This window comes from Vicugna pacos, chromosome X (genome assembly GCF_048564905.1).
Source record: "Vicugna pacos chromosome X, VicPac4, whole genome shotgun sequence".
Lineage (NCBI taxonomy): Eukaryota > Metazoa > Chordata > Mammalia > Artiodactyla > Camelidae > Vicugna > Vicugna pacos.
This window is the reverse complement of record NC_133023.1, coordinates 83,574,030-83,594,339: the sequence shown is the minus strand read 5'-3', so window position 1 is coordinate 83,594,339 and position 20,310 is coordinate 83,574,030. Positions and strand designations below refer to the sequence as shown.

Here is a 20,310-nt window from a genome sequence, read left to right as displayed (position 1 = left end):
CAACATGTATAGCACAGGAAATGCTTAAATAGTGCCTGGCACAGAAGATATCATGATGATCATGAGTTTTATTGGTAGAAGAATCGAGGGAGAGTTGTATCATGTAGCATATGGGAGGGAATGATAAATGGTGTCCAGGAAGATAAAAACTGAAAACTATCTATTGGGTTTGAAAACATGAAGGTCATTAATATACTTAGGAATAATAATTACAGATAAATTACGGGTAGAAACTAGATTGCTGTGAGTGAATGGCAGGTAAGGAAGTAAAGGCATTAGAATGGCAAAAGGAGCGACTGAACAGAAAAATGAGTCCAAGATCATATTCATGTTTATATGGCAATTTAGTGTATATAAGTTAGCAGGGGAAGAATGGACTATTTAAGAAAATGTGCTGGGAAATAGGCCATCCACTAGGAAGAAATAAGATGAGACCCTCCCACACAAACACTATTCACAAAAATAGATTCCAGTTGGATTAAAAACAAATTCTAAAAATATGAGGGGAAAATATAGGAGAAGATTTTTATCACTTTGGAAGTAGAGAAGGCTTTTCTAATTGTGACACAAAATCCAAAAGTCAAAAACACTGATAAATTTAAATTCATTAAAATGAAAAAAAAACCCCTTTGTATTGTGAATGGAAAGATGTTGCCTCTCGGTATCAGTACACAAAGGATGTTGTGGCCATTTAGCCAACAGCCACGGCAGCCGCCCCCAACTGAGGACCCTGAGGGGATTCAGGATGGAGAAAAACAGGATACTGGTCCTAGATAGTTAAGATGCATATCAAAGGAATGATTTCAATGAGCCCAGGCTCTTGCATCTCTCCATATGCAGAAAAGTGCTAAATTCATTAACTTGAGATGTCTGGTTTTCTTCAATAATAATCTTTTGATGTTCTAACTACTTGGTTTTTGTTGCAAAATCCCCTATATATCCTGGCTCCTCCCTTACCTCTTCTTTTTTTTTTTAATTTTATGTATTTATTTGGGGAGAAGGTAATTAGGTTTATTTATTTATGTTTTTAGAGGGAGTACTGGGGATTGAACCTAGGACCTTGTGCATGCTAAGCATGTACTCTACCACTTAAGCTATATACCCTCCCTCTCTCCCTTACCTCTTGTAAGCAGTCCCTCAGTGCTATCTGAGAGGCTGTCTTCCGGGCTTAAGTCCTCAGTTTTGTCCACCAAATAAAATGTAATTCTCAACTTTTAGGTCTGCATTTTTTCCAGTCGACAGTCTATTGAAAGATACCATAAACAAAAGTAAAAATAAACTACAGATGGGGAGAAAATATTTGCAACCTATAAACCAAAGGATTTTTTTCTAAAATGCAAAAAGATCTTCTACAATTCAATGAGAAATAAACAGGCAATTGACAGAAAGGGAAATGTAAATGGTCCATCAACATATGAAATGATGGTCATTCAACTTCATCAGGGATTAGGGAAATGCAAAATGAAACAATGAAGTATTTTTTAATCTATCAGATTGGTAAAAATAAAAGATAAAAATATCCTATCCACCAACATCGAGTACTTTCATTCATGTTGCTGTGAGTGTAAATTGATAAAGATTTTTTTAAAGGGCAAATTTGATGGTATCTATTAAAAATTTAAATGTGACTATTTTATGAGCCAGCAGGTCCACCTTTAGGCATATACTTTAGAGAAACAATTGCACAAGTTCATAAAAAGCAAGGATGTTCACTGTAGCATTCATTATGGAATAAAGAAATTTTTTAACAGTCTAAATTTCCACACCAACAGAGCAACTTAATGAGCTATTGTACAACCATACCATGGAATTGTATTTGGCAGTGTAAAAGAATGAATTAGATCTATACATACTCGCATAAACATGTTGTTAAGTGAAAAAAGAGGTTGCAAAATGATACACAGATCATGATGCCATTTGTGTAAATCTGTCCCTTTCCAATAAAACAAACATTTGTCTGTCTCTCTGCTTATAGAGGTATAGAAGAAGGTCTGTAAGGATAATCAACAAACTGAAAAATAGTAGTTACTTTTGAGGAGGAGAGATTAAGTACGGATACTGCTTGCATAATTAAAAACAAATTTTAAAAAATTGAAAGGAAGCAGATAAAGTGGGTGTAGACTGCTCACTTAAAAAGCTTTTCTGAGCTGGGAAAAAGACAAAGTGGTGTCCAGAGGGAGGCAAGGAGGTCAGGGGTGACTTTTGTGAGGATGGGAGAGATGATGAGGGCTTGAACAGGAGCATAAGCTTCATGGATAGACAAGAGGGGGCAGATGTGAGAGAAAAAATCCACATGACATGTAACCAAATTGATATGGAGGGATCTAGTTCAGTTTATAAAATACTAAATGTCTACTGTGTGCCAGGTACAATGTGAGATGCCAGTGTTACTGAACTCAGGTTTGGCTACTCACTGCTCAAAAGCCAATAATTGAGAGGCAAATGTTGGGAGAAAAGTAAGTTGCTTTAATCAGAAAAGCCAGCAATCTGGGAAGAAGGTGGATTCATGTCCTGAGGCCAACTTCGAAGATTCTGCTCAGCCATGACAATTTTTAAAGGGAAAAAGGGGAAACAATCTCAGTTAATCATTAAGGTAGGAGGTCAGATTTTTCGTCATTTTTCCATTGTGTGGATACCTGCTGACTTCTGATCTTCCTTTAGAATGCTATTTACCCATGTGGTCTGCTTGCAATTGGATGCTATCCTGCCCATGTCATCCACCTGCAAATTTGCTGAGGGGGGAAGTTGGGGGTAGAAAGTCAGTCATTCTTTTTCTTTTGTGTGTGTGTGTGTGTGTGTGTATAAATATATATACATATATATATTAAATATTTATTTATTTAGACATTTTTTATTGAGTTATAGTCATTTTACAATGTTGTGTCAAATTCCAGTATAGAGCAAAATTTTTCAGTTATACATGAACATACATATATTCATTGTTACATTTTTTTTTCCGCTGTGAGCTACCACAAGATCTTGTATATATTTCCCTGTGCTATACAGCATAATCTTGTTTATCTGTTCTACATATGCCTGTCAGTATCTATAAATTTTGAACTCCCAGTCTGTCCCTTCCCACCCCTCTCCTTGTATATATATTTTTCATTGAAGTATAGTCAGTTTACAGTGTTGTGTCAGTTTCTGGTGTACAGCATAATGCTTCAGTCATACATGGACATACATATATTCACTTTCATATTCTCTTTCACCATAAGTTACTACAAGATATTGAATATAGTTCCCTGTGCTATACATTATGAACTTGTTGTTTATCTATCTTAAATATATTAGTTAGTATCTGCAAATTTCGAACTCCCAATTTATCCCTTTCCACTCCCTTCCTCCTCTGGTAACCATAAGTTTGTTTTCTATGTCTGTGAGTCTATTTCTGTTTTGTAAGCAAGTTCATTTGTCTTTTTTTTTAGATTCCACATATAAGTGATATATAGTATTTTTCTTTCTCTTTCTGGCTTATTTCACTTAAAATGACAGTGTTCAGGTCCATTAGAAAGTCAGTCATTCTTTAACAACTTTATTCTTCATTCTTACTCCTTTTAATCCAGGAAAGGAATCAACAGGTTAGGCAAGGCATTGTGTACCTTCAGTAGAGAAGTCAGAAGTTAGGTTAAATGTTACCCAGTGATCTCATTTTTATAATTAGAGTTTAAGGGGGACAGAAATAGGCAAGCAGGAAAGAGGCAAAAGAGCTGTTTACAAATCCCCACTTGCCAGATGTCATTCCATTTCTATGGGATTGGGGTGAAGGTCCATCTTCTATATGGCTGACATAGTGGCCATATTCTTAGAGTGGAAGATGTCAACATGGGTTTGTAGTATCTCTTTGCTGACAGTTTTAGTTGCCCGCTTACCTATAAGAGCAGAGCAAGCTACAATTATTTTGATCCCCTCAAAAATATAGATTATGATGAGCAATAGTGTTAATCCCATTCTCTTGAGGCCAGATCTTAGAATTGTACTAGCCATAGACTCAGTACTGCTCAAGACGGAGCAGCTTATGTCATGGCTGCAGTCTGGTCATCATGCAGTTAGTGTTTTCCCTCTGGAGGCAGTTATAGTATCTATCTATAAACAGCTCAAAAATGTGCATCAGACACTGAAAATTCTGTGACTCTATTGTCCTAATCATTGCTTCTTGAACCTGCTCTTTTGTGACTTAGGGAGGCCTGGGAAACTTCAGCTTTTCTACAAACAAGAGGCATGGGACATGGAGGAGACTTTGTACTTGGGGAGTCCCCACTGAGTTCTGTTTCTTTTCACCAGAGGTACTAAGAAATAAGGCACAGTCTTTAGTTAAGGAGCTCACAGTTTAGAGGAGGGGACAAACATGTACACAAATTCTACATAATGTGGTAAGTACAATAACAGAGGTATGTGGAGAGGGACTGTGGGAACAGGAAGAGTAGCGATCTGGTGGTGGGAATATAGGTGGTGTAAGTTGCTGAAAGGGGAGAAGAGGTGACCAGGAATGGCTGAGCTAAGTCTTGAAGTTTTTTAGGATGAATACAAGTTAGCCAGTTGGCTTACAGTGGGTATTCAGGGCACATTTGTTGAATGAATGAATGATATACACACTGATGGGAAAAATAAAATAAACATCTCTAACTTTTCATCATTTAAAAACAAAAGTATCCAGCTCACAGGCATAGAAAACAAACTTATGGTTACCAAAGAGGGAAGAGGGGAGGGGTAAATTAGGAATCTGGGATTAACAGATTCACACTACCATATATAAAATAGATACAGCAAGGACCTATGGTATAGCATAGGGAACTATATTCAATTCCTTATAATAACCCATTGTTAGAGCAGGCAGATAGTTAGATATGAGCAGAGAAAGGGGGACCCAGGCCAGATGTCAGGAATTGGGCAAAAAGGAGGGAAACCCTTCCCTCCTCAATGAATATTCTGCCCATTCATTTTCACACCTTATGTAACCAACTTGCCAAAGAAACCCAGTGCAGCTGCTCACCTGAGCCTGCCTGCTCTCCCCTTGAGAGTGGATTATCTATCCCGTACTAAATCCTCACTTTACTTTCTTAACCTCCCTGTCTCATCTCTGAATTCTTTCTGCGATGAGACAAGAACCTAATCACCAGCAACACTATAATGGAGAAGAATCTGAGAAAGAATATATATACATTTATATATAAATATATATTTAATATAGCATATATTATTATATGTAATATTATAACCTGTAATTATATTAAATTATTATTTATATTTATATATATAGCTGAATCACTTTGCTGTATACCTGAAACTAACACAACATTGTAAACCAACTATACTTCAAAAAAATATCCCAAACTATCCATTGAATGTAGTAACTAGGATGCTGGTGAGGGTAGAAAACAGTCTACAGTGTGTTGAGGAATGAACAAGAAGTAAAAATAAATAAGTAAATGAATAGATTATTCTTTCAAAGAAATCTCCATCCATCCATTTAAATATTCATTGGGTGCATATTATATGCCAGACCCTGTAGTAGGTGCCAAAAACAAATTTGACTGCTAAGGAAAGAAAAGACACAGGGCAGTAGCTGGGGAGAAATGTGTGGTTGAGAAGGTTTGGGCTGTGAAAAGACTTTTTTTTGAAGTGAGGGAAGACTCAAGCCTGTTCATTGATTGAGGGGAGGGAGTGGTCAGTAGGAGGTGAGGAGCTGATAGATAAAGCAAGGTTCTCAAAGAGCCTGAAAGGAATGAGGTCAAGTACACAAGGGGTGATGGACCTGGAACAGGATGAGAGACCCCTCATCCTCAGAGACTAGGGGGAAACAGGAAAGAGTTGATTTCTTTTTAGAAGGGAGGGAGTAAGGCAGGTCAGGGTGGTGTGAACCTGGTGGCCTTGATTTTGTTGATAAAGTAGAAGATAAGACCATCTTGTGAGAGGGAAGGGGTTGTGAATGAGTTTTGGACCTTGAGGAAGGTGGTGAAAGTTTGACGTGGTCAATGAATGCAGTGGGAGAGGAGTCAATCAAGGCTGAGCAAAGGGATTGTCATGTTGTTTTAAAGGCTTACATGAGGTTGGAGGCCATGAATTTGGGTGCCAAGACCCCAAGTTTTGTGATTGCTTCTAGCCAACTTCATCCGCAGTGCTGTAGGAGCAGGGAGCAGGTCCTGAAATGTGTTCAGCCCAGCAGTTTTGCTAGGCAAGGAGGGTAGAAGGCAGGGGTGCAATGGGAGGTGAGCTGATAAAAGAACGGCTTCGGGAGTCAATGCTGGGGGTCAGCCTGGGCTGAGAAGGAGGTGAGGCCAGGAAGGGGCTGATACCCTGTGAGATAATGGAGAGGTCAAGGTACCAAAGGATTCTATGAGGTTAAAGATCAGGTTTAGGAAGATTGAAGGCAGAAGAGAGCTGGAAAATTGTGAGGCTGTGGTCAGAGAGTAGGACATTAGAGGATTCTGGGGTGAAGCTGGTCTGGCTAGAGGTAAGGTGTGAAGGTGACTGAAGCAGAGGGAGCTGAGGGTTGGGGAAGTTGAGGCAATGGAGGAATAATGAGGCTGAAGGTTGATGGGTTGTCCACAAGCACGTGGCAGTCACTCCGAATGGGGAGAAAGACTGGGGGTTAGGCGCCCCTAGGAGAGGATGAAATAGGTCTCAAATGGAGAAAGGGTTTTGCCTTGAGGTAGAGGAGTAATGATGTTTTCAAGGTTCATCCTGTGGCAGCCTGTATCCGAATTTTCTTCCTTTTAATGGCTGAGTGGTGTTCCATTGTGTGGATATTCCACACTTGGTTTATTAGTTGATGGACCTTTGAGTTGTTTCCACCTTTGGGCAATTATGAATAGTTTATTGTTTTGCCTTCATTCACTAATTCAGTGGCTCAAACCTGTCAAGCTTGTTTCTGCCTCAACACCATGACATTTGTTACTCTCGCTGCCTGGGATACTTTCCTCCCAGATTCTCCATGACACTGTCATTCTCATCCTTGCAGCTCCAATGTCACATCCTCAGAGAAGCCTTCCCTGATCACTGTGTTTAAAGTAGTTGAACTCTCAGCCACTTTTTATCCCGTTACCCTATTTTATTGTCTTCACACACATTGCTATCTGAAATGAATAAGAAATAGTGCCTAGACCCGGGGCTGTTTTGTAGCTTTGGCCCTTTATGCAATCCAATGAGGCCTATGGGCTCAGAATAACATTTTTAAGTGCCTGAAAATACCAGTGATACCAAAAAATACGGTTACCAAAATATTTTAAAAATTGTGATTTAGTTAATCTATGTGCTTTTCTATTAATCCCTGAATTAAGAATATCTATATGCAGGTCTAATAGCTATTATAATTTAGAAGTTGTGATGATTATAAATGCTATTTTGAGATATTTGCAACAACTGTAATAGGAAACAAAAATATTGGTGATTTCTATTGGTTATGAAATCATAGGCACTGCTGAAATTATTGTAAGCTGTTACCTACTTTTGTACCTGAAGAGACTGCTAAAACCTCAGTTAGAGCTTAGTGAAAAAGATGGGGGTGTATGTGTGTGTTTTTCTATCTAAGTTCATGGATCCTATAAATTCCATCCATAGATAGACCCCCTTGGAGGTCTGTGGATCCCCCGTTATGAACTCCTACCCTGAAAAGTAAAAGATAAACAGCCGTGATGAGGAGGCATAGATAGAGTATGGTTGGAGCTGGGTTTTGTAAGAGATGGAATAGACCATAGTAAGCTGCAGGAAATGAGCTGGAAAAAAGCTGCTTTTGGGTGTGAGAGATAGAGAAGTTTTCAATTGAGAAGGATATGAGAGAAACAACATCTTTGAAGGGAAGTCAGGTGTCACTTAAAGGAAGGGAACATTTTGTGAGGAGGTTGCCTATGGGAGTAAGGGGTTTTGTTTACCCTTGACTGGGGTCCAGTGAGCACAACAGAGTAGGATGGGGGAGGTGGCCACCATGGGAGGATGAGCCATTGGGAATGGGGTGTGACTCTCACTATATTCCAGATACCATGTCGGACACTGAGGATATAAAGATGGATAATGTGGGCACACACACAATATGGTGACAGTGACATGCGGGTTGGTAAAGAATTACCAGGGACTGAGAAGAGTTTAGGAAAGTTTAATAGGCATGCTGCTTTAGGTAACGGGGCCACACAGGCGAGAGGTGCCTGAGGGTAGCCGTGCAGGGTCTTTTACTGGGGGAAGGGGGCTGTGCACACAAGGAGTAGGGGCTGCATGATCAATTCGTGCACAGGTCCCTGATCTGTCAGGGATTTCTCTGAACAATAGGTTTTAGGACTTTGATAAGGGCAGGATGTGAGGCCTGTCCACCTAGGGTATTGTGAGATGCTATCTCCTGGGGCGATGAGTTTTGTTAGGGTAAACACATATCCAGGGAAGATGTTTTATATCTTGCAGAAATGCAGGTATGCGAACGGTCCTGCAGGGAGGAGTGGGGGTTAAAGTGTCACTAGGCTCCAGGCACACAGAGAACCCAGGGGTGGGGGTTTTATGACTCCAAAGAGTGCCAGCCAGCTCCACAAATAAGACTCCAGTTATAGGATAAATAAGTATGAGGGTTGTAATGTACAACATGACAAATATAACAAACACTGCTGTATGTTGTATAGAAAAATTGTAAAGAGAGTAAATCTGAAGAGTTCTCATCACAAGGAAAAAAAATTTCTATTTCCTTTGTTTTATAACCTATATGAGATGACAGATGTCTACCAACCTTAATGTGATAATCACTTCATGATGTATGTAAATCAAATCGCTATGCTGTATACCTTAAACTTATACAGTGCTGTATGTCAATTATGTTTCAATAAACTGGAAGGAAAAAAGAAAATGCAGGAAAAAGGGGAAAAAATGAAAAGGACAAAGATGAATCATCCACTTAGGATTTAGTCTAAACCAAATACTGTTTGTTGGTTGGCTGGTTTGGCTGGTCTGATCAATGCACCTCTTCAGAGACCCCAAGAGCCAGAGACATTAGCAGGAAGATAGGCCCAGGGTATCACTACAGTTTCAGCGGAAAAAAAGCTAAAAGTGCATTGTTTTCTTTCCTCCTTTCATCCCTTTTGTAGAGCAAAAAACTGAAGTTAAAAAAAAAAGGATTAGTGTAATGGAGGGGCAAAAAAATGTAGCAGTGCCGTGATTAGATCATTCAAACGAGCCAATCATCCAAAATTAATTAGATAACCTAAGGGATGCATCCCTCCGCCCCTACTCCTAATTTTTCAAGAACCTTCTAATGATCTCTGCAACCAAGAGATTCTTTGATGCTTCGACCCTTCAGAACAATGTTTGGCTCAGAAGGATCAAAGGAAGTAAGAAAGGACTATATTTTTAGATTTTTCCCTGGGGCTCTAGAGGTACCCGGCTCTCTCCTCTGCATGTAGCTCTCAGAATCTAGAATTGTGTGATTCTTTTTTAAAAAGTTATTTTCCCTCCTCTACTCGGGGGATCTTTCAAAAAGACGCAGGTTGGAGGCTCCTGCAAGTGAGAGGCATTGGCTGAGCCCAGCCCCTCCTTCGATCATGTTCCCTTCCCGTCTGGCAGTGGTATCTGCAAACCCACGGCCCTGGGCCGGATAACAAACCTCTTCTAGCTTGAAGGGAGGAAGCCCCAGATGGAGAGGCAGTGGACAGACAGGGAGATGAGAACAGAGACAGGGCTGAAGCTAAGCTGACCTAGTTAGAGCAGAAAGGGGCTGCAGGGGGGCAGGAATGGCCCGGGAGAGAAGCGAGAAGCTTCCCAGAACAGGGAGGAGTGAGCCGAGGACTGACTCTTGGCTGAGACTCCCTGGCAAGACTTGGAGACACAAAGGGGAGCTGTGTGTGGAGACTCAGTGAGCCAGGTGTATGTGTCCGTCTGTTGAGGGTGTGTGGGCAGGACTAGCTTTACCAACTTTTATATGAATACTTAGATTTTAAAGTCACAACCTTAAAGGAAACGAGAACTGGAAAAATATCTGGACCTTAGGGGAGTCAAGTGGGGAGCGCCCTAAACCCAGCAAGACTGAGCAGAACTCAGCACGTTCTGATCAGATTCCCCAGTAGCGGGTCAAGGAGAGGTCCTGACCACCACCGGGTATCCCGCTCGTGTATTTAGGCACTGTGGGGGAGATGCAGGAAGCAAAGACAGGGGCCCAGCCTGGAGGGCAATCAGCCCATCCACAGGTACTGCCAATGGGTTCCATACTGCATGGGGGCCCGGGGGACAGAAAAGTGCCCTTCACCATCCCTGCCCTTCACAAGGACACAGTCCATCTGAGGGAACACTAATCCTTGGGAAGCAACGGTAAGCAATCCAATAGCATAATTATTTTTATGCTCCTGGGTTACAGAAGGGATTTCTAGCATAAATGGGGAAACATGGAGAGGTGGGCATTCATCCAAGCTTTGAGGTCGGTGAGGGCAGGCTTGGGATGAGGAGAGAGAAGCGGACATTCCAGAGAGAAAACACGCCAATGGGCACACGTTTGGCTCATGTGGGGACCGAAGAGGTGGCCGGCCTGACGGGATCGGAGCCCCCTGAGCAGAGATGGAGAAATCCAGCTGGTTGGGGAATTAGATTACCAGAGGGCATTTTAAATTTCTAAAAGAAACGGTATCAGAATCCAAGTTTTTGAAGTGGTCTGGCCATTTCCCTACTCTCCCTTTTAGCTACAAGCCCATTGTGGAATTCATCGATGCCCAATTCGAGGCCTACCTACAGGAGGAGCTGAAGATCCGCAGGGTACTGCACACCTACCATGACTCCCGCATCCACGCCTGCTTGTACTTCATCGCCCCCACGGGTCATTCCTTGAAGTCTCTGGACCTAGTGACCATGAAGAAGCTGGACAGTAAGGTACGGAGGCAAGGCAGGAGGCGGGGCCAGTTGGGCTCCCTCTTCCTGGTCTCTTGTGCAACAGAGCTGCCAGATTCTAGGAGAGGTTCTGCGGTTTCCTCCTCCTAACCTTCATTCCCTGTCTCTCCATAAAGATGATCTTATGGTTCCAGCACCTACATTAGATGCTTTGTAATGCCTTCCCAGCCCTGGAGATGGTCTGCCCTGAGCTGTCTTTCTGCCCTGATCCCTCTTGGGAATAAAGGTGGATGCAGGCAAGACAGCTGTCCCCGTCTAAGGGTCAGGCTTTGGCAATGGAAACGTGTTTTCCCTTTGTCCTAGTGTTAATTGGCCTGTGCTAGAATCAGACATGCAAGCTTGATTTTGAAAGTTATTATTCTTATTTTCAATATTCATATTTATCATAGCAGCTAACATTTGTTAAACCCTCATCATATGTCATCACTGTCCAAGTACCTCATGGAGTATCTCACTGAATCCTTACAACAACCCTGTAGGGTAAACACTGTCATTATCTCCTATTTCATAGAAGCGAAAACTGAGGCTCTCAGAGGTTAAGTGACATGCTCATTGTCATATAGCCAGGTTCTGGCAGCACCCAGATTGGAACTCAGATCTGCGGCACCAGACCTTGGGCCTCCATACTCAGGAGAGACGGCGGTGGGAAGTAGGCATGTCCTGCTTTAAGAGAAGCTGAAAAATGCAAGTCCCACATCAGAAGTAAATTAGACAGTGATTCTTCATGTTAAAGGATTATTGGTTGTGCAGAAAAATTGACCACAGGATTCTCTTTTTAAAAAAGCCTAATTACTGGTATATTTCCCTCCGAACATTGCTTATGTGCCTGGCACTGTGATGAGTATTTTACATGCATTATTTTTATTTCATCCTTCCAATAATCCAGTGTGCAGGGTACTCTTATTATTCCCATTTTTCACATGGGAAAACTGAGGCACAGTCGGGTAGCTTGCTCAAGGTCAGACAAATTGTCGTGATTCTGGGACTCAGACTGAGCTCTCTGACTCCAGGGTACTGTATTTTATAAAAAATTCTACTTCATTTGCAGTTGTTGAGTAGCACATCCACTCTAAAAACTGAGTTACAGCTATCATCAAAGTAGGAGCCGTCTTTCATTTTTCACAGCAATGGGTTCACTGTCCATGAGTCACAGGCCGCTCGGGAAATGTCGCCATGCCACACACATCTTGAATAGGGCAGCAGAGAGCCACGCGGCTGGTGGCCTGGCTGGTAGGTGGGTGGGCTGAGTCAGGTAGGCAGGCTTCGGCATACGAGGAGGGACGAGGTGAGAAGCCACAAGAGCTGGCTCTGCCTGCTGTTTCACCTTGGCAAGGGCTTTGACCCCCCACCCCCTAAAGACTTCAAGGGAGGTGCCTCCAAGGTCCAGTCTTTCTTTGACCAGCACAAGAAGCTGTGGTGTCAGCCTTCTGAGGCACTCCAAAGATAGTGCAAAGGAGGCAGGATTTGTGTTAAGCCTAGAGCTCCTTTTGGGGCCTGGGTACCACCCATGCCAGCCCCTTGGAGTCTGCTGGCAGGACTGACTGTGCTGCCCGTGTGAACCTGAGCTTAGCTGTGCTGTCTCACTAGGGCATGTGCATTTCAAATTTCTTTACCTTCCGGCAGCAAAAGCCTTGTCCCTTCTTCAAGGAATTTCAAGGATCAACGTTCAGGTGTACTGAACTTTGGGGTGACATTAGGCCTTTCTCCTGCTGTCCAAAATTGGGCATTTATACCTGCTTTCTTTATGCAGAAATTAATCACAAGATTCTGGCATTATAACTCTTTTTGACTAAGTCTCAGATCAAATTGGTAACAGAGGGTCGTCTTCACCTCAGCAGGTGGGTTCATCGGTGTTTGCTGCCAGAAAGAGGACCGGGTATGGCTCTTCACAGAGCCCTGCCCTGCCATCGCCCATGTGGTGTCTTTCACACTGGCTAGGGCTAGCTTGCGCCAGATGGGTTGGGACAGTTTACTGTTAGCAAGGAGTGGCTACCTCTTCCTTTGTCATCGCAGATTCCCATCATCTTTCTGCTTCGAACCACCCAAGCAGTGACCTTGATATTTAGATATCACGCAGCCCATCCATTTGGATCTGAACTGGTAGGTAGCTCATGGTTAAGACTCTGGACTTAGGAAGAAGACTAAACTTGGATCTGGATCCCTGTTCTGCTACTTACCTGTTCTGTAGCCTTGGACAAGCTACTTAGCTTCTCTGTGCCTCAATTTCTCATTGGTAAAGTAGTGGTACTAATACCTCCTGGGAGGCTTATTTGTCAGGGTTAATTGTGTTAATCCATGTAAAGCACTGGGTTCAGTGCCCAGCAAATTGTCATTTATTATATTGCTATTTGGCTACAGAGGTGGCCAGTCCTGGATCACTGGGTTGAGCTGCTCCCGCTGGCAGCTGGTAGAAGTCCTAGTTCATGCTGCCATCGGCCGCAGATGACCAACAATGATGCCACTTTGCTCCTCCCTTCCCTAGGTGAACATCATCCCCATCATTGCCAAATCAGATGCCATTTCTAAGAGTGAGCTAACGAAGTTCAAAATCAAAATCACTAGCGAACTGGTCAGCAACGGAGTCCAGATCTACCAGTTTCCTACAGATGATGAGTCGGTGGCAGAGATCAACGGAACCATGAACGTGAGTGGGAGCACAGGGGTTCAACTTTCTGTCCATTTGCTCTTTATGATGAGGATGATGATAATGATGTTACCAAACCACAGTCAAACATCGCCATCCATCTTACGGTAGTCAACTCTTGATTATCTGAGTCTCAGGTATTCATGAGAAAAAAATCCAGAAGCAAATAACTCCTCTCTCCCAGCAGTGGGTAGTTCAAAGCCTCAGAGATGCAGAGATTAATAGCCAGAGACTGAGAAAGGGAAATGCTGACTCCAAGGAGCGGCTAGAGCAGGGGATTCAGACCTCTCCTTCTATCCTCCTCTTTGCTGCCCCTCTGGTCTTGGCCAGGCCATCCCCAGGGGACTGCTGGGAAGGCAAACAGTCTTTGTCTCTGACCAAAACAGTGCTGCAATGATTGATGTGGCGAAAGAAGGAAAGGCTGAAAAAGTTGGCTGGTTTCAGAGACTCGAGAATCTGTACTGAGATCATCAATCATTTTTTCTCTGCCCCTGGGAGGAAAAATGACATGTAGCCTCCCGTTTTTCTGGTGACTAGAGAAATGTTATTTTTAAGTTTCAGGCTTATGCTTTGCTTTATTAAATGTGTGTGTGAATGAATCGGGGAGAAAAAAAAAACCCTAACCACTTGCCATCTTTCCTCGCCTCCCCCACTTCCCCTCCTAGAGGAGTGAGTAATGAAGAAGGCAGAGAGTCAAACATCTCCTCATGCGTCTTTACAATGTGTTGATGCTGTTGCTGTGAAATCTTCAATGTTGTGATTTCAAGGAGACAGCTAATAGCTTACAGAAAGCCTCTGCTTTGGGAACAGATTTCTTCTTCTCTATCGAGAGGCATCAGTTTTTCCTAATGACATAATGCCTGGGTATAGCCAAACTCAGGAAAGCCTTGTAATAAAAGCCATTTTTAGAAAACTTTCCTGCTGCCACCGCCCTCTAAGTTATCATTATAGCATCAGCTGTCACTTCCTATGAATTGGCCAACAAATTAGCATAGCGGGGCAGCAAGTCATTGTCTCGCCTGACTTCCTGCTCATCAGTACACCCGAGATATGTTTGTGTTGAGAAGTCCCTCATCATCTTTGACATATCTGGCCCGGGATAGAGCTGTGTGGACTGTGGTAGGTGGAGTTGTAGCCTCTCTGACTGGTTGTGAGCATTAAAAAACTGAAAAAAAAATTAGTGCTTATCCTCTCCAGCAATCAGGGTGTTTTGATGGAAACTAGCTTCTGTCATGATGAGAAAACCCGAACGGGTGCCTAGTTTGCAGAAAAATTGGAGCCTAGAGAGAAGTGTCATCAGGTGTCGCTGGCACTGATGTCTGGGAGCACCTAGTCACCTCAGAACATCGGGCCCCATAGATAACTTCCAAACTCGGATTCCCCAAGTCCTTAGGCAGCTTTCGGGCTTGTGGTTTGCTTTACTAAGAGTAGACAGGGGCAAAGAGTCCTTAGCAACCTCAGGACGTCACACAAAACAACCTCTGACTGCATCGTGGATCAGGAGTGACAAATATTTGCAGCTCTGCTCTTGGCTGGGCTCTGGCCCCTTACTGGAAGCTTGGGCAGGCTCAGCCTCAAGGTCAGAAACTTCCTATGCTACGAAGCAACAGTGCTCAGCTCTGGTGTTCTGGCTGTGAAGGGGCTCTGGGTCTTTTCTTACAATAATCCAAAGTTTGCCAGTGTTTCACTTTGTAAAACTTACTTTGGGTGGCTTCAGGGTTATCCCTACAATAGCATCGCTCAGCACACATTCCCTTGCATTCTACCATGCTTTTTTGGGTAGGAAAGATGGATGGCTCACGGATAGTGTGCCTGGGACTGGGCATGCATGAGGGAGCAGGGTGTGCATGTGAATGCTGTGTGTTCTGTGTGTTGTGATGGGGGAAAGGGTGGGGAGTCGCTGCTATCAAATACATACCCAGGATTGCTCAGCCTGCCTGCCACTGGAACAACTGTGTCAAACTGGGTCTTCGAACAAGCCGTGGCCTATGAAGCTGCATCGTCAGAGACCTGGGCTTGGGTGGTAGGAGGAATGGGTGCTGGCCTTTCAATTCTGAATTTGACTCCAGCCCCACAGCCTCAGCCACCCCAGCCAATTGTCATGGGAACCGGATTGGAAGAGTGGAAGAAGCCTCTTGCCCAAGTGGAGAAGACCGGACAGTCCTCTCACGGCTCCCCACTAGGGATTTTCATGGCAGAAAATGAGAGTCTTGAGGTCTTGGCCACCCCCTTGGCTTCTGAGTGGCTCTGAAAACCCTTATTTCGGCTTGAAGGGGTGAGAAAAGGGAGGGAGAGGTTTGGTTGCATGCCACTTTCAGCCTCTGCTCTAATAGCTCTCAAGGTTGTAGACTTTAATGCTGAAGATTGCTGTGTTGTTCAAGTCAAATGTTGTTCTTTGAATGGTTCAAACCATGGTCAGGGACCCAGGGAATAGGCCCAGTTACTTGACTCAGCTTAGTCGGTTGGCCGCCTGTGAAGTCTTTGGTTTTCCCACACATTTGGGCCCAGTGAGAGCACATGGGTGACCAGTAAGGTCACAGGGAGACCCCTAGGCCAAGCCTGTCCCTCCTCCTGAGGCAGCAGTACCATTTCCATTGTTTGCACATCCTTTTGTGCAAATCACCACCAAGGGTTGACTTGAGAGTGAATCAGACAATGCTTTTGCTCAGTCACCTGTAGGAGCCTGGAATGGAGGCAGCATAACCAGCAGCATGACTGGGGAGGAGGAAACCATGCCCACTCAGGATGTATCAGATGAGGAATAAAAGCTCCTGACAGCCTATTTCACTGGCTAAGGGGAATGGTCATCTAACCTCCCTATTATAACAGGGGTAGCGGAACCAGAATAGAATAATTCATGCCAATTGGATCATCAACCACCTTAAAATATACCAAGAGGAACTTAAGGTGCACACAAGGCTGTAAAGACAGTGAATCTGGGAACAGACTCCCAAGAGGGGGCTTGGGACTGTCTTTTTTTTCAGTTTTATTTTTTATTGAAATGTAGTTGATTTGTTGATTTACAGTGTTAGTTTCAGGTGTAGAGCAAAGTGGTTCAGTTTATATATATATATATATATATATATATATATATATATATATATATATATATATTCAGATTCTTTTCCATTATAGCTTATTACAAGGAATTGAATATAGTTCCTTGTGATATACAATAGGTCCTTGCTGTCTATTTTATATACAGTAGTGTGCATCTGTTTGTCCCAAACTCCTAATTTACCCTTCCCTCCACTGCCTGGGACTACATCTTGTTGGAGTTTTTTGAGACTGGGGCATCAAAGGTAAGAAAAAGTCAGACACAGTCCCCTTAGGAACCTGGCCGTGTTTCAGCAGCAGCGCACTGTCTTGCATCTGCCAGTCTCCTCCCTGGGCCCACACAGACAAATTGTCACCCTCATGGGCGGGGTTGGTTGGAGGGTTTGCCTTCTCCCTGCTTTGCTGGACTCTATTCTGGCTGTCAGAGCCATCAGTCTCTCAAAAGCAGCAGAAAGAGGGCAAGGGCTGGCCCCGTGATTTCCTGCCCTTCAGGGTTAGCTGGCTTCCAGCAGACGTCATTTAGCCGTGAGGCTGCCCTGGGTGGCTGGGAGAGGCTGGCACCTGCATCGCAGTGTCCTTGCTGCTCCCTGGGAAGACTGGCGCACAGGAATCAGGGACCTGGGCACCTCGGTTAACTTTTCTGTGCACCGGTTTTCCAAATCACGAATGAGCTTTATAATAACTGCCTTGTAAGGCTGTTATAGAATCAAATGGAATCTGCTTGGGAGCACTTGGAAATGATATCCTTGCATATACTTATCAGAACAGACTTTGATGCCAGTTGCAAAGGAGTGTGCTGTGGGAGGTCTCGGGAGCTCTCTGAAGCTGCCTTCGTGGGGGCTGTGTGTTTTAGAGCAGGGAGGGATAAAATGACAGCAGTTTAAGGAAGAGGGGAAGCAAGTGACCCTGTCATTCTAACTAACAATGTCTTTTGCAGCTAAAAATAACAGACCCAAGGGAGTACTGACTTTTTTTTAATGCCTTTATTCTCTTCTTGGGTTTTTTTTTTTTTTTTGCTCTTGAGCCTAGAGAGTTACTTCCCACTTCACATGCCCTCCTATATCACTTTCAGCTAAGATGCCAGAATGCTTGAGAATGATACACGCCTGGCTCTCTTTCTCACCTCCTCCCTTGGTCTAGCCCTCTGCCATCACTGCTCCTTCGCTCTTTATGTTGTGTGACCGAAGCTTTGGAGTCTCTGCATGAGGGGCAACGTTTTCCCAGAAAGTTTGGGGGTGGTTTTGAGGCTCCTGACATGTCTTGGGTCCCTGAGGTGCAATGAATTGTGCCCAGGTGACTCCCCAGTAAAGCCAGCTGGCAGAGGTCAGAGATGCCCCAGCCCTTAGGCAAGGTTTTCAGGAATTCATTGCTCCTCCCACCCTGCTCCCTGTGTTGCATGCCTAATGACCCTCTTGATCATTCCCCTACTAGGACTGCTGAAACATTTCCCACCTCCACCCCTTTCCCACCTTCCATATCCATATCCATAACCTCTTTCCTTCTTTCCTCTGTTTTCAGGGACCATCTGATTTCTGATTTCAGGGACCGTCAGCAGAGTGGGAAGGGGGTGGGGGGACACCTGAGATGATCACAGAGAGCAGCTGAGGGAGGGTGAAGGAAGAGCCCCTTCAGTTGGATGGCCAAGCACCTTGGGGAGGTGGAGGTTAGCAGATGTCCTGGAGCTGAGCTCTCGATTAACTCCTGTGTTCTTCCATTTTGAAGAACATTCCTGGGTGCGGAGCTAGAGGAGAACGAAGAGGAAGGATTAGCTGTGAGATCAGTGTGCAGATTTGAACTGCCTCTTACGACCTGGCCTTGCATGGCCAGTTCACCCCTGGGTTTAGAGCTCTTTCCTCATCTGCTGCCCAAACCCGCCAAAGTGGAGGGGCAGACCAGCAAGGGTGGGCTTTGAAGTCAGAGAAACTTAGATTCCACCCCTAGCTCTGCCTCTCTGGACCTCAGTTTCCTCTTCTATAAAATGAGGATAATGAGAATACCTACCTCATAGTGTTGTTGTAAAGATTCAACCTGATAATGCAACAAAGAGCACCTGGTTTGTGGTATACGGAACTGCTGCTAATAGCAACTGTAGCTCCTGATCGCTACTACCCACTCTGTGAAGCCGGCTTTGACTTCCCAGGAAATTAGCTGCACCTTCCTCTGTGTTCCTCCAGCCCTCAAGCCTCTGTTTATAGTCTGGCCCCTCCTGTATTATCATTGTTGCCGTGCCTCTCCCCTACCAGACAGGGCACTCGCCAGGGGCAGGCTCTGAGCTTTTTCAATGTTGTATTCTTCTTAATGCCTGGCACATAGTAGGAGCTCAGTAAATATGTGTAGAATGGATGAGTGAGCAAGTGGGTCATATCTGAGATCAAGGCCTGTTTCTCCAAGCAGGCTAAGAAAGCCTGCTCCAGTGGACTTTTGGCTCATCCATGTAAAACCCTTTGCGGTAAAGCCCCACCTGGGATCACCTGGCTTGTAAACACAGTATTTATTTCAGTGCTTCCACTTGGCCAGTGGTGACTCAGCACATAGAACCTGGCCAGGTCCCTGCGGAAGAGGGGCCGTGAGTGCTTCCCACGCCCCACGCTACCCACTCGGGGCAGCTGCCTCTTCTCTGCCGCACGAAGCCGGCCTCATCGGCCGGGCCCTGCTCCTCATCACCCTCTCCCCTGTGAGCACCAAGCTCAGACTCCCGTTTGTACTTTTCTTTCCTCTCCTACTCCCGTGGCTGTGCCACTACTGTTCAAGGAGTATTTATTAAGCACCAACTGTGCACAGGGCATCAGACCATACACTTGAGTCCTTAGGCATATTCTGTCTTAGGTGCTTTGGGGTATATGATTCAGTCTTCCCTCAACCCAGATTGTAAGCTCCCAGAGGGCAAGGGAGTGCATCTTCTGTTCCTTTTTTTCCCTTACAGCACCTGAAATAGAGCCCAGCAAGTGATGGGCACATAGGTAAATCCTTAGGGACTTGACTTCTCGGCTCAAGAGTTCAATGCAAGCTCTTGCTCTGGGGAAGGATGAGAACCAGGAGTGTGCATCGCAGTCAGCAGCGTGGTCTCAGTATGTGCCTATTCTCAGGGCTCTCACACTCCAGGAAGAGGGGCACTGATCCCAGCCCCCTCGGTTCTCCTTTAGTCTCTGTGCACCTGGGAGAGAGACTGAATAGCTTGCTCATCTGGGTATCTGCTTATTATTCTGCGTATTTTCTGTCTTTGTTCCCTCTGCACTTGGCCGTGTCCTGTTACCTTCTACTGTGAATTTCTGAATGGCAGAAGCTTGGACTAGGCCTCGTCTCCCCACACAGCTCGGGAGCCTAAGAAATGCCACTTGATGATGACAACAGCGAGGGATACCTCGGTGGGAGGACCAAGGCCCCGGCGATGAGCAGCAGTTGTACCGGGGGATGCTCAGCACCTTTCCCCTGGAGTTCTGAGCTTCTGTCTGCCTCCTGTTTCAGGCCCACCTGCCGTTTGCTGTCATTGGCAGCACAGAAGAACTGAAGATAGGCAACAAGATGATGAAGGCACGGCAGTATCCCTGGGGCACGGTGCAAGGTGAGTGAGTCTCCAGGAGACGGGCTGCGCTCAGGGATTCCCTTGATCTGTCTCTTTGACTGTCCCTAGCCACTATGTGACTGTGTGACCCTAACTTGTCCCTGATCTTTACTGATTCAGCTTGGGCCCTTTGACCACCTCATGGGGGTTGCCAGCCAGCAAACTCTGGCTCTGTACCTGGATTCTCTGCAGCTAGCAG

The 20,310-nt window shown here is 44.6% G+C and overlaps 1 protein-coding gene across 10 annotated transcripts in view; it reads left to right on the top strand.

The window, feature by feature from the left end:
• Positions 1-20,310, top strand: part of SEPTIN6 (septin 6) — a 62,419-nt gene that overhangs the window by 24,341 nt on the left and 17,768 nt on the right. For all 10 annotated transcript variants that reach the window (XM_031671388.2, XM_072955760.1, XM_072955762.1 and 7 more), the window contains exons 4-6: positions 10,644-10,830; positions 13,331-13,492; positions 20,015-20,111. In XM_031671388.2, coding sequence (XP_031527248.1) covers positions 10,644-10,830; positions 13,331-13,492; positions 20,015-20,111 — 446 coding nt within the window. The remainder of the gene's footprint in view (positions 1-10,643; positions 10,831-13,330; positions 13,493-20,014; positions 20,112-20,310) is intronic.